Genomic DNA, 13973 nt, shown 5'->3' with positions numbered 1-13973 from the left:
AACAGAATAAAAGCCTCAGTGCAGTGAAATGTGGAAGCTAGTGATGTAACAAGTTTAACTTTGCAACTAATCAACATGCCTGCTGATTCTAGATGCAGATAATCTGACACAACTAACACAAGCTATCAGGGCACATTTCCCCCATTACTTTAACCATGTACTTCTTAACAAATTCACTGTTGCTGAATAGTCTACCACTCTCAGCAATACATTTAACAACATGATAGCTGGACCTCAGAGTTGACAGGTTCTCCTCAGTGTGCTTTCTAAAACTTTGCTGCAAAAAGCAATACTTGTTAAAGAAAATTTATCTTGTTGACTCACACCTCTCCTTGCTATGTTAAGTAGCTCTTGTGACAGGAATCAAAGTGCTTTTTAACACTGTACTCCTTTAATACTGAGACAGTTTTAAGACTTATCAGGCAAACTGCTTTATTCTTGGTTTAAACAAATAAGTACTCAGTAGTTCATTTGTCATTAAAGACATGGTGCTCATTTGCAATTTTTCATTTCTCTGAAACACTTTCTTTTGCAGACATTTTACAAAATTTTTAGCAGAGCAGCAGTTGCAGAGTTTTGATATTATCCTTGCATAAAGAAAAATATGAGAAGTATTGTTTTAGGCATCTAACTCTTCCCTTTCACATCAAATGCACGCAACTTTGGTTGGTGTTAGCAGGGGATTTTCATTTTGACCATGGAAAAGAAGAGAAGAGACCCTTGCCTCTACAGTTCTCAGAAAATTGGGGCCATATGCACAGGCCAGGAAGAATTTTTTAAAAATGGATTATGCATCTGACCTACTGGATGGCAGACTTGTAATCCTAAGTACATTGGATGAGATTTATTTTTAATACACATACTTCCCTGAGGTTTAAATCTACACATGCTAATACTTTAAAATGGGGGCCCTCCAAAAAGGGGCAGGTAGAGAAAAGAGTGAATGAAAGGGCAGCCTTCCACCTGGAGCAGAGATTACGCCAAAGTTGGAGCCAAATTATCTGCAGGGTGCACAGACACATCACTGCCTGCCTGCCAAGCCTCAATCATGAGACGCAACATGGCAGCTGGGGGGAAGGGAACTTTGCTGGAGGAAGATGTGGGAAGGGGCACCCCATACGCTTCCCTGCTAAGGGAATCCTCTTTCCCTTTCAACCCAAGGGGCTGCTCTCCAGCTCCAGCAATCACAGATGCAGGAGAAGACTCCTAGCTGGAGTGGGTAGGGGAGGAGAGACAAAAGCGAGCAAGGCAAAAAGTCAGAGCAAGCACCCCTTGCTGAGGAAGGAAGGATGCTCTTGCCTGAAGCAGCAACCTCACCAGTAACCTGGGAAGCCACCTGGAGGAGTCTTGATGGGTCGAACTTCTAGAAATTAGAAATGCAGGACACTTTGTGCCCTTTCTGCAGAAAGACCAGGCCTTTTACTCTCCTTCCTCTGCCTTTTTTGCAAAAGCAGGCCAGGCATCTCCTGCACCCATCCATGCAGCTGCTTTATCTTCCTTACACACACGTCGCCTTCAACATGCTAACACATGAGGAGGAGTGAAAAGGCTGTGTGGCAATGGGTACCTGAGCTCTGCTGGCCAGCAAAGCACCCAGAATGGCCAAAATGGTAGGTAAGACTGAGAGAGGGCTGACAGAAGGATCCATGGAGACCAGAAGAAACCACGTTGCTAAGGTGTTTTTTGTAAGAAAGGGACAGGGGAAAAAAAACAGTAGATGGTGCTGCTTGAGGCAGGAAGAACAGGGTGGGTCTGAGGGGAAAAAGCCTTGAGGGTGATAGCAGTAAACAAGCAGGTTGGAGGGTAGCACTGAAAGGAGGCTGCTTACAGCCTGTGAGCCACAGGCTGGGGTCCCTAGGACTATAGCTATTAAAATAGCATATTCCTTTTGCTACTGTTACAGTTGTTAAGAAGATTGTTAACTATGCAGTCTTTGGGTCCCATTTACAGAGAGCAGGATGTGAAATAATTTCTGCATGATAATATATCTCAGAGGTTAATATGTGGTGCCCTCAGCACTCACTTTCAGCTTCTAGGAGAGGGCTGGGCAAACTTGTGGCCCTGCAGTCTGTTCTCAGCAATCCTGAGAACAGACTGCAGTTCTCAGGATTGCTCATCAGTGGCTATGCTGGCTAGAGTTGATTGGATTTGTAGTTGAACAACATCTGGAGCAATACAAGTTGTCTACCACTGATCTGCAAATGTGTTTTGTTGTACAAGCAATTGGCATTTGGTAGAGTGCACAAAACTATGTGGCATCTACCACAATATATGCAATCACAAGGCATAGTGTTACACTGCATGACAGCAATGTGCCCCTCTTTATGAGATGTTTTAATAAACAGCCAACTTGACCTAAGAAACCATTCCAAATATCTTGCAGAGAATAAATACAGAGAAATAATGGTAGTGAAGTTGATTTACACAATCTACTCTCCATTTCCTGATAAATTATGCAACATAATCTGAGAGAAAAATAACTTTTCAGTCACTAAACCTTGTACGACATGCACTGAAACCTCTAATTCCTAAAGGTTTTTTGTTTTTTTTTTAATTTAGGCTATAATCCAATAATCACTTTGGAGTAAGTCCCATTAAACTAAATGGGGCAGATCTGCTTCTTCTAAGTGGCTCAGGACATGGTTTCATTGTTTTATCAGGATGGACTCACTCTGTAGGGCTTACTTCTAAGCAGACATGTATGGGATGGTGATGTTAACCAATTTTAATATTTTCTTCAGCTGAAAAGGCTTGCAGAGCAGCATTCACGCACTCATGCGCACACACATGGCAGTCCCTGCTTACAAGCTAACAATCTAAACAGCACAAAAAAGAGGGCAAAAGAAAATGCAGGCATCAATTCCTAAAGTTATGTAGTCGTTCTTCTTCTGACCAGCTGAAATGGAAATGGTTTAGAGAAGAGGTGGCATACGGGGCTTGTCTCTCAGCAAAGCCAATGGAATGACCTGCCTTCCATTGCTCCCTCTGCTGCAGCATAATGTCATGTCCGGTGTTAGGTCTTTGATTATCAAAAATCCTAATCTGTATTCTCTAGCACAGATCAGAGAGATAGATGTATCTGTCAGTTTCAATTTCTCCCACATTCACATCTCCCACATTCACTCAGAACCTTAAGTTCTTTCCACAGCCTGAATGGAAAGACTTTTTTGAATTTGTTGTGTCTTCCTGCCACTACTGCTTTTAAAAATGACTTGTTCAGAAAAAAGAGGTAGCAACTCTAATTCAGCAGTAACATGGTTGTATGCCCAGAGATTCAAAGCCATCTAGTCTGACCCCTGGCTCCAGCCAGCTCCGCTCATGACATGCCTACCATGTGCATGTCCAGCCTATCCTTGAACACCCTCTCCAATGGGGCTTCAACCACCTCCTGTGGAAGCCCATTCCACACCCTTGGGGTCCTAAAGGTTAGGAAGTACTTCCTGGCATCCAAATTGAACCTTGGTTCCTTGAGCTTGGCTCTGTTGGAATGTGTCCTGCCTTCCTCTGCAGGGGAGAACAGATCTCTACCCACCTCCGTGTGACACTCCCTCACATACCTGTATGTCGCCAACAGACCCCTTGGAGTCTCCTCCTCTCCAGGCTGAAAAGACCCAGTTCCCTCAGTCTTGCCTCATACAGCTTTCCCTGTAATCCGGCCACCATCCTTGTGGCCCTACGCTGTACTGACTCTAATGTGGCTATATCCTTCCTTTAATGTGGAGCCCAGAACATGACTTAGACAGAGAAAAATGTGTTTCAGTTTCTCTCACTTAGAAATATTTTTAATCTCCATTTTTTCCTATTCTGAATATGCAGACACTTGTGATTTTTGGTAAATCCCTATAAAAATGAACTGAAGTGAAATTGTCATCCATCCCTAAATAGACTCTATCAGCATATTATATAAATAGCATTCTTGTTTCTCAAAACTTGCAATAATCTATAAAGCAATTCAGCACAGCTGGAACAATGAAATCATGTCCCAAGGAGCACAGAAGAAACTGAAAAGTATGAAAAATTTCCCCTAATAGCAGGCTGTCACCTGCTCTGATCAGCTAGGACAGCTTCTGCTGTGCTTTTGGTTATGTCAAAATGCTGAAATAGGAAAGTTCAATATGCTTTTTCAGGGCAAGATTAAAATTTGGTCAAAAAAAAAGACAGTGGGAGTGTGCTTTGGAACATCATGAGGTAAAAATGGAAAGGCAGCAAACTCACTTTAAGGGTTGAAGGTAGAAAGATGACTGCCTGCAACCTTGGTAGGGTATTCAACACAATGGTAGGATAAATATTCTAGCTCTTTTTGTGAAATTGACCTTTAGTAGTGAATATTTGGAAGATGCCATACAATAGGTAGGTGTCTGTGGATAGGTGTGATGAGAATGTGTGAGTGCAGTGAATGTGGCATATAAGTGTAGTGATTTCACTATGAGTGGCCTTAGAAGCTGTACCCTTATTCCTGATTTCCTCTGGTTGTCATGCCAAATTTTGGCAATGGATCTGCAATGGTTATTTATCCAATGATACAGCCAGAAAAAAGGACATCACCTGAGCCCATACAGCACACCCTCCATGGCTCCAAAATGCTTATCTAGCTCCATAAATGTCAATCTTCAAGTCAATTCTTAAATGCTACAATAATAGGAAATATGAGCACAGGTATTGAAGGCGCTATGATTCCCTCTGAAATGTTTTTATAACAATCTTATCTCTCTGTGTGAACAAATATAGTGCTTATTAGTTCCTGGCCATGTTCTTCTGAAGCACATTTTAGTGGCATCTGATTTCCAAAGATACAGACTACCATGGTCTCTGTGAAGCAAACATGAGACTGATAAACAACCATGATAAGAGAAATGCAAAAGAAAAGATCTTTTGATTGTTAGCCCTAGTCTTGAGAAGCATGTCAAGCTTGACACCAACTTAATGCTTGTTCTTGCGCTCAAATATAATGCAGCTGAAAATTGAGGAATTTAAGGGCTTTGTTCACTTCTAATTACTTCTACTTGATTTGCGAAATCTTGGGTGATTATCCAATCATATCTGAAATGAGAAAATGATGAGAGTTGAATTTCCATCTCCTGTTCTAAAATAGAATTATAAACATTAGAATAACTCACAAGAAAATACATAAACCAGTATAGACAATGCATTGTTTTATAGTTTACCTACATAAGCATAACATTGCTGCAGAGAACAGCTTAATTTTCAGATGCAAATTTTGTTATGTTAGATGGTGATCTGAGTGTCTCACACAGATATTTTGAAATAGGCATTTCAAAAAGGATTTTTTGGGAAAAGCAAGCAGATAATATGCTGGTATTTAGGTTGCAATCATATGACCACTTATGTAAGAATAAACTCCCAGGGGATAAGTTCTGAGTAAACATACACAGGATCATTATCTTAGAATCTATTTAAATCCATCCTAAATGCTTTAGAAATGGCAGTTTGCATTTTAAGTTTGCTGAGTTAATATATCACTCAGTGGAGCAGCTCACTGTAAATCATATTTATATGGGCTCATCTTTAGCAGGCATTTTAGTCACTGCACATGTCTGTAGGAGAGATAACACAGAATTAGGAACATACACCTTTTAACTTTATATAGAGATACAATTAATGAATCAAAGACAGGGTTCTTGCTGTAAAATTTACATAATTCTTGGGGTGCCTCCAGATGAGGCTTTTCTTGTGCAATTGCACTGCCTCGTTCATGGAATTTTACAAGTAGTCCAGATGTCATCATCATCCATTTATAGCCTGTTCTTCCATGTTTTTTCTTACCAGAAAAAACTTCCATTAAGAAAAGACAGAATAACTGCACAATGCCTTTTGATTGGTAGTATTAAAAGCCTTCCAGCTGGAGTGCTTGGAGCCCTCTGAAACAAACTTGGACATGGAAGGAAGTCAGTTAAGCTGCCAGGCTGCACTGTTAAGTCTTAGGGTCTCACTAAATGCTAAATGTGTGATAAAAGTCTGATTGGGGAGGGAGGTTTATTGAAGATAAGTGATGTGGCAGAGGGTTTACTTAACATAGAAAGTTGCCTTAGATTGAGTCAATCCATTGGTTTGTCTAGCCTGGTATTGCCAACACTGACTGGCAGTGGCACTGTGGGGTTTCAGGAAGAATCCTCTCCTAATCTTACATGAAGAAGCCAGAGAATGAACCAGAGTCCTATCCTGCAACTGAGCTATGACCCACAGTTTTCCTTTAGTTTTTCCTTACCCACCACTTTCTCCCTGCACTTTTTCCAAGTAGCTTTTTCCATCTTTGGTGTTCCAGAGTAACCTTGCAAATAATGTGAAAAGGGCTATTGGGCTTTTATTGCACAGATTTGCATGCAACATTCAAAATCTGACCATACTGTGTGGCGTTCCTCTCTGTTCCATTATATTAATTCTCATTGTACCCTTTTATAAATGAAAATGCATACTCAAGCACAAAATTGCAAAGTATGCACTGAATTTTCTGCTCTTGTCCTTAAACTATTGTGCTAAGAAACCTTAGACTTCCTTTTAACAGCTTGCATGTGATTTTTTTTTTCATTTCTATTCTATCCAATAGTTGGAGCTTTCTGGGCAGTTCACATCAATTCATAAACATGTAAACCACCAATATAATAAAACAAAGCATTTTTCCAATATGCAAAGTTTAAAAATAATTTACCAGCTAAACGATTTTAGTACAAACTGGTCCTTTTGAAAGCATCTGACATAAATACTCAGTTGTAGTATTAAATACTCCTAAATGCCATTCAGTGGCATGGAGGTGAAGGTACTGAAAAGAATACAGAACTGATGCCAAGCGGGTTTCAGGGGGAGACCATTCCATAAGTGGGGCACCACCACTGAGAAGGCCCTCCCCCTTGTTGCCTCCTATCAAACTTCCCTCAACCTGATTGTAGATTCAGGTTGGAAAAGAAGCTTTGGCAGGCATTGTGGTTTCAAGCCATATAAGGCTTGCAAGTTAAAATCAGCACCTTGAATTGGGCTCAGAAGTATATGGACAACCAGTGAAAGTGGGCTAGAATTGCTGTTATATGTTCAGATCTTTTTTTCCTGTATGTTTTGAAGGAACACATTTATTTCATTTGCATTCAGGTCAGCATTTCAAAGGGTTCTCTATACAGGCTTCTGTAAAGTACAAAAATTCAAACCACACTTTTCTTTATTCCACTGCTTGTTACGCATATGAATTCAATTACACATCCTTGTAGAGCCTGTAAATGAAAGAGATCAACTCTGCACTGTGGGGGTAAATAAACTGGATAAATTGCTGGTAAACTACATTGTAAAGGGGCCTTTTAAAGTTAAACATAAACAGAGGGTAAAAAATATAGCCTTGAAAATCTTTCTTGGAAAGGTTATCCATTTTGAACAATGTCTTAAGGAAATTAGTACAAACTGCCATATTGTTCTGTGAATATGGATAAGAAGGAAGCAGGCATCTTTAACCTCAGAAATATGCATGCTTGATAGTAGTAATAGCTGGCGAGTAATGGAGATCGGAGTTCATGGTTACAATATAAGAAACATCTGAATCCCAGAGCTGCTAAAAATATGAGAGATAAATGAGAAAAGATGTCAAGAACTCATAGTACATATTATTTTTGTAAAGATTTTCTTTGGTACACATAATGTCATAGATAACTCCAAAGACACAATAATCCTTACAAAACTTAATTTGGCAGGCATTAGTAATACTGTTCTACCTACTTTTGCAAGTGGTAGAAAGCTCCAGGTCAGCTTTACAGGGTATGTTGCTTTAGGAGGAAGATTTATGTTTCAGGAATAGTGTACAAGTTGAGCAGGTTATGAGTAAATAACGAATGGTTCAAGTGAAGTAAACCAACAGAATGAAGTATACCAACCCCAGGAGACCCAAGAACAATTTTTCTTGACATATTGAAATCTAACTCTCTTAGCCCACACTTGCATTGGAGAAAACCTAGAAATGACAAGCCAAATGGTTCAGATGACACTTTACTTTGACCAAGGCCTATGCATCATTTTTAGGGGGTGGAGAAAGTACAAGCTTGTAATATGGGCTCCCGACACACAGACACATACCACAGTCCCATTCTACCCATACAATCCCATGGGTCATGAAAGAAACATTTGTATTTTAATTTTAAAATTGTACAGCCTCCACTGAGATTTTTCTACCCCTCTCCTGCATTTGGCTCTGTCTGTTTAATATCCTGCCTGAAGAAGAGGCCTATAAACCTTGATGACTATTTTTGAACTTCTGAGTTGGTCCTCAGAAATGTAATCTGCAGATGTGATGATGATTATGATGATGATAAAAGACAGAGATAGCTGCAAATTTGCTATAAATAGACCGGTGCATTTAAGAATTCTTTTCTGAATGTTTTCATTGCAAAATCATGAATTGTCTGTTACAATTTTAGGTCTCATGCCTAGACCACTGAGAAAACATGATGTTTATAGTATTGAAATACTCCTACTTTTGGTAAAACTTCTGAATATAGGAGTGCTAATGGCGCTATTACTTGGTTGTATTTTGAAACTGTAGCATGAAGAGAAGGTCATGCAGAGGGTAAAAACCCAACCATTCCAGTTAATCGTTTTTTCTTTAGGGGCGTGTGTACCCTGTTTTGCCTGGTTTCTGAAGCAACCAGTGTCTCCTCATGCCTTCCACCTGTACATTCCAGCATTTTGAAAGAGAACTGGCAGACCTGATAATCTCTTTCTCATCTGATCTACATGTTAATGATGTCTAAGTCTGATAGGACAGAGGTCCACTAGCGTGACTCATTGTGTCAGAAATCCACACAGCACCAGGTCTGTAATTTCTGATATACACAGGTCTTTGGAGTCTGCCTGAAAAGCTGCCACCTCCTAACTCTCTTGGTTGGTTGTAAGGGTGCAACAATCAAGCAGAGTTGTTAGCTGCCTGTTCATTAAGGGCAGCTTCTGTCGCAGTACATGGTGTGATGCATTGTTTAAGGAAAAAAGCTTGCAAATCAAGGGTTTCAGTCACCCTTAACAATTTGCTTTGATGCATCCTTTATTATCCTGACCATCTGCTCAGCCTAGCTTTGTTATTGGATAAAAAGGGTTGAATTGACATGCCATTATCAAAAAATGCATGGAATTCCATTGATGTGAACTGGACCCTGTTGTCTCAGGCAATGCCCGGCAGGTTGTGTGCTTTGAAAAGTCTGCATAAGGACCTCACAACAATTTGGGATGTCATTGGTGAAACAAGAACCACTATTTGGAATATTGAGTTAACACAGTAAAGAATGTCTGCCCTTGAATGGGGCTAGCAAAGATGGTACAAAGCTGTGACCATGGAGACTTTGTTGATTCTCATTGTCACACTGGGACATGTGACAGGACCAGTCTTAAAGGTTTGAGATTTGTCATACCCCCTGAAGCATTTTTTAGTCTCACTGTGCATCTTGGGCTACTACACATAGCTACAACCAAAGGCCTACATTCATAGTATGTTAAGGTGTCCCATATGTAGAACTTTCCAACACTACCTCCCTCACAACTGTGGGAATAGGACTGTCTTGTTCCAGAGGAGACACCCCTTGGCCATGGACAGTTCATGCTGTTTAGCTACCAGTGGTCCAGATTTATTCTCAGGCTTTCCTGATATCTATTCAAGCTTTCCACAGCCAGTTGAGAACACAGACATGAACTGGGTCCCTGGATGGTGCATGTGGAGGGGTGTCTCTGGAACCTGGCCTCCCTCTAGCACAGGGAATGCATTGTCTTCAACACATGGGAGAGAGAGGTGTATGATATTCTTGCCAGATACTGTAGGATGTAGTCATGTTCATTCAGAAAGGTTGCTAAATGCAGCATACATGGAGATAACATTGGATGTGTCTGCAAGAAAAGTTGGGTAGCAGGGATAATGGATGGCTCACTGTAGACATAGTCATGGAAGTAAGTTCTGAGCATTTGCTACAGCAGCCAGGGCACCCATATCAATTAGGGCAGTTATATTTTGCTACAGATATGGTTCAGGAGTACAAACCAATCTTACAAGTTGGTGACTCAGGACAACTCTATACCATAACTTGCACATCTGAGTTGTGGTTTGTAGAGTCATATTGTGCTAGGAAACTTGTTTGGATCTCAGAGTTCCTGTAGCACCTGCTGTGATGGAGCATTGAACCCTATGAATGTCCAGTAGTTGCAGGTCAGGAGCATCAGCCTGCTGGAATTCTGAAGCAGGTGGTTCCTTCCCGAACTCATTTTGTGAGTACACCATGCTGTTGCTTCAGCATCTAAAGCTTCCTTCACCTTTTGGAATATAAGCTGCCTTCCTACAAACAGCTGCACTTGTAAGGCCTCATCATGCTGGCCACATTAGCATTTCCTCCTCTAAATCTTGAAAATTGTAATCCTGTGCCAAATGTCTAAGCTCTGGTTCCATTTAAAGACAGAATAATGTATTGCTTTTTCAGAGAGTTTTGTGAAGAAGTGCCCTTGCAAAGTAGCCAGAATATCCCCACTGGGTGTATTAGCATGTTTGGTTCATACAAAGAGGGTTTGGGCTAAGATAAATGCACTCCTATGCATATGTAACTTTCACTGACTTCAGTGGAGCTTATTCCCAAATACGTGAGTAAAAGATTGCAACCTTCCTCATGCATGCATTGGGCGTGTGAATCCTCCACCTGTCACAGTGTCCCTGGAAATATTACTGCATTTTCTACCAACAATAACTGTCCTTTCCTATTTCAGAAGGAACTCTAGATGTGTTAATTCTCTTTCAAATGATAAATTATGGCACACATTTGCTGTTCTAGAGCTGGGACAGCAACTCACTGTTTAGCATGGTGCATGTTCTGCTTCTGATTGGCTCCAGTAAAACTCCTTAATATTTGGACAACAGACACAGGGATTTTTTCCCATAAATATCCTCAAGCACAAGCTACCATTCAGCCTCAGTTTTTCTCTCATTGCAATGGCATTGCAGCTTTGGCCAGGTACCCTACAGTATGGGTCTTGGTAAAATGTACCCCCATGTTTGGAACCTGGCCTTCACTGCCCATTAATTAGACTTCGTTATTAGTACAGAGCCTTTGAATAATGTCGCATGATCCCTAATAAGCACCTGCTCTACATAGTTTTTAAATTATATGTTTTCTAAGAAAAAAAGTATGTGGATTGCTAAAAGATAAAAATAGATGAACTGAGAAAAGGATTGTTCAACTTGCACTGAATTTTCCTGCTGGAGAAGTATCAGTTTCTTCAGCCACAGCCACTATAGCTATGCTTTCTTTCCAAGTCCATGTGACTTACAAGTACCTCTTCTAGCAGTGACAGTGCTGCCAAACTGACTGTAACAGGGGAAGTTCCCCAAGAGGGAAATGCCAGCACATGCAAGGCTTTGCAACTCCTGTTGCTATTTTGACACAATGGTTGCTGTGCCAACAACATTGATCTGTCTAGATTGCCTGCAAGAGCAGCATCTGGAGCTTAACATCCACAGACCAGCTGCAGATGTCTTGGTTGTTTATTCTGTGTGCCAGTCAACTATAAAAACCCTCCCAATGGAAGCAGCTTCTGTGAGAGTAGGTACAAAAAGCTCTACTAGCCTCACACAACACCTGTGTCCAGCTTGCATTGTTCTCAATAGATCTGGGGGGAAATGCAAGCTGTACAAAGGCAAATGTATTTTGTATGCAGAATGCCTCATCCCAATTTGTGTTTCCCCACCAAATGAAGGTGATTTCTATGTTGGGGTTTAGGAGTCTGGCAAGCTGCTTCCTAAGTATGGCTTGGTTCAAGATCAACATTGGGGTTAACCAAGCCACATTAGTCCAAAACTTCAGCTATGCTATAGTTAAACTGAGAATTTCAGCATTAGTATTTCTAGAATTTCCAAGCAATAGTTATTATGTTGGATGACCACTATAATGTAGTCTGGCCTGATCACTGTAGCTCATCTTTCATGTCTTCCTTCTTATTGACTGTTAGATAGCACCTCACATAGTTTATTAAATGAAACATTAGAAAATACTGCATGTGTTGAATTGTAGCTAAGAGACTGAGTTGTAAACTGAGAAGTCTGCAGTTTACAATATCACATCTCTGTGAAAACTCACGAGGTGGTTTTAGACAAGCCACTGCCTCTCAGCTTTATTTCCTCATCTGCATTCTGGATTCAAGACCAAGCAACCTGACAGATGTGTGGTAAGAATTTCTGCCTAAAGTATATAAAAGGCTTCTAACATTCAACACATTTAAATGCAAGTATTCTTGTCCCAACACAAGGATTTAAAATATGTCCTAGTCGTTGCAATATGAGAATTGCTCTTATTATTAATTAAATCCAAATTAATTAAATGTTAGTCATTTCTCCACAGTTGTGGCTTTCTTGTGTTTGCTCTTGTATTTCAGTTACGTTCCAGCACAGAGCTTGACCAAGACATTCTCAATGACTGTCTCACTATCCAACCTCTGCAGCCACCTCTATCGCCACATGATGCTTCAGATAGTGCTGTCAGGCAATCCCCAGGACCAGTGCATGACATTTACACAGGTATAGTAGAAAAAAGAAAAGAAAGAAAGAAAAAGAAAGAAAGGAAGAGACATTATAAGTACAGAAGGAAGGTATCTTTTTGTCCAGCATACCATTCCTTTACATAACAATTCTATAACTATCTAATCAAAAGTAAATACCATTCAGTGGGGTTTGCTTCCAGGTAGGTGTGTATAGGATTGCAGTCATGTCAGTCATTTCATTGCTAGTAAAAGCAAAAGAAATGGAAACAAAAGCAAAAGAATTCAAGATCTAAAAACAATATGCATGATTCTGGAGGGATAAGGATATGATCCTGACAAAGGTAACATCTTGAGACTGTATTTCTTCAAAGGGAAAAAATAAGCACAGTTTCCCCATGCTTATAACATGACATTAACAGTGGAGTCCTGTATGTGTCTGCTCAAAATTAAACACCAATGAGGGCTTACTCCCAGATAAGTGGGTATAAAGTTGTAGCTTAAAATACTTACCTTTGCCTGGATTGGGCTCCTATCTCTTTCTATACAACTGCAATGAGCAGTCCCTTCATTGTGAAACTGAACATCTCTTGAAGCATGCTTTACAAAATATTTCAGAGCCAAAGAACATAGAGGACAGTGTGATGTATTAATTTCAAATGAGTTAACATTGAGCCCTTACTTGATTTCCCTTTTGAGATGCATTTTTGAAATGTGGGGGTGTAATTTTGCTGAACATTTCTAACAATACATTTTTGCTGCAACAGATGAACACAGCTATCCTCCTGCCAATTTCAGGTTACTACTTCATGCAACTGATGAATTGGACAGTATCCACAAAAGCATGTGTCAAAATATATTTGTTAGTCTCTAAAGTACCATAAAACTCTGTTTTGATTGATTAACATGACTTCTCCTTTGGAAATCACTGTATTTTATTCCTTTCTTCTGTTTTTTCTTAGCGTGTTTCCAGATGAGGCTTTTATTGTGCAATCACCCTGCCTAATTTACAAAATTTTACAGGGGGGTCTGTATGTATTCCATTTGTAATTCACTATTTGTAACTCAATCCATTTTCTCACCAGAACTTTTATCTTCCCACCAATACTCTATTGAAGATGAGATGGATTAGCTGTACCATGTGTTTTGATTGAGAGCATTAGATGTCTGTCTGGAAGTGTTGTTGTTGTTAGTCGCGAAGTCGTGTCCAACCCATTGCGACCCCATGGACAACATTCCTCCAGGCCTTCCTGTCCTCCACCATCCCCCGGAGTCCACTTAAACTCACACCAACTGCTTCAGTGACTCCATCTAGCCACCTCATCCTCTGCCGTCCCCTTCTTTTGCCATCTATTGTTCCCAGCATTAGGCTCTTCTTCAGGGAGTCCTTCCTTCTCATTAGGTGGCCAAAGTATTTGAGTTTCATCTTCAGTATCTGGCCTTCTAAAGAGCAGTCAGGGTTGATCTCCTCTAGGACTGAT

At 40.4% G+C, this 13973-nt stretch overlaps 1 protein-coding gene across 8 annotated transcripts in view; it reads left to right on the top strand.

The window, feature by feature from the left end:
• Positions 1–13973, top strand: part of GLIS3 (GLIS family zinc finger 3) — a 182389-nt gene that overhangs the window by 119129 nt on the left and 49287 nt on the right. For all 8 annotated transcript variants that reach the window (XR_006416243.1, XM_044445891.1, XM_044445886.1 and 5 more), the window contains one exon: positions 12391–12532. Coding sequence is in view for 7 of the 8 variants with exons in the window: in XM_044445891.1 (XP_044301826.1) it covers positions 12391–12532 (142 nt within the window). In the remaining variant the exon portion in view is untranslated. The remainder of the gene's footprint in view (positions 1–12390; positions 12533–13973) is intronic.

This window comes from Varanus komodoensis, unplaced genomic scaffold, assembly GCF_004798865.1.
Source record: "Varanus komodoensis strain SLA01 unplaced genomic scaffold, ASM479886v1 scaffold5, whole genome shotgun sequence".
Taxonomy (NCBI): Eukaryota; Metazoa; Chordata; class Lepidosauria; order Squamata; family Varanidae; genus Varanus; species Varanus komodoensis.
The sequence above is the reverse complement of the archived record's forward strand: the minus strand, read 5'-3'. Positions and strand labels throughout refer to the sequence as shown.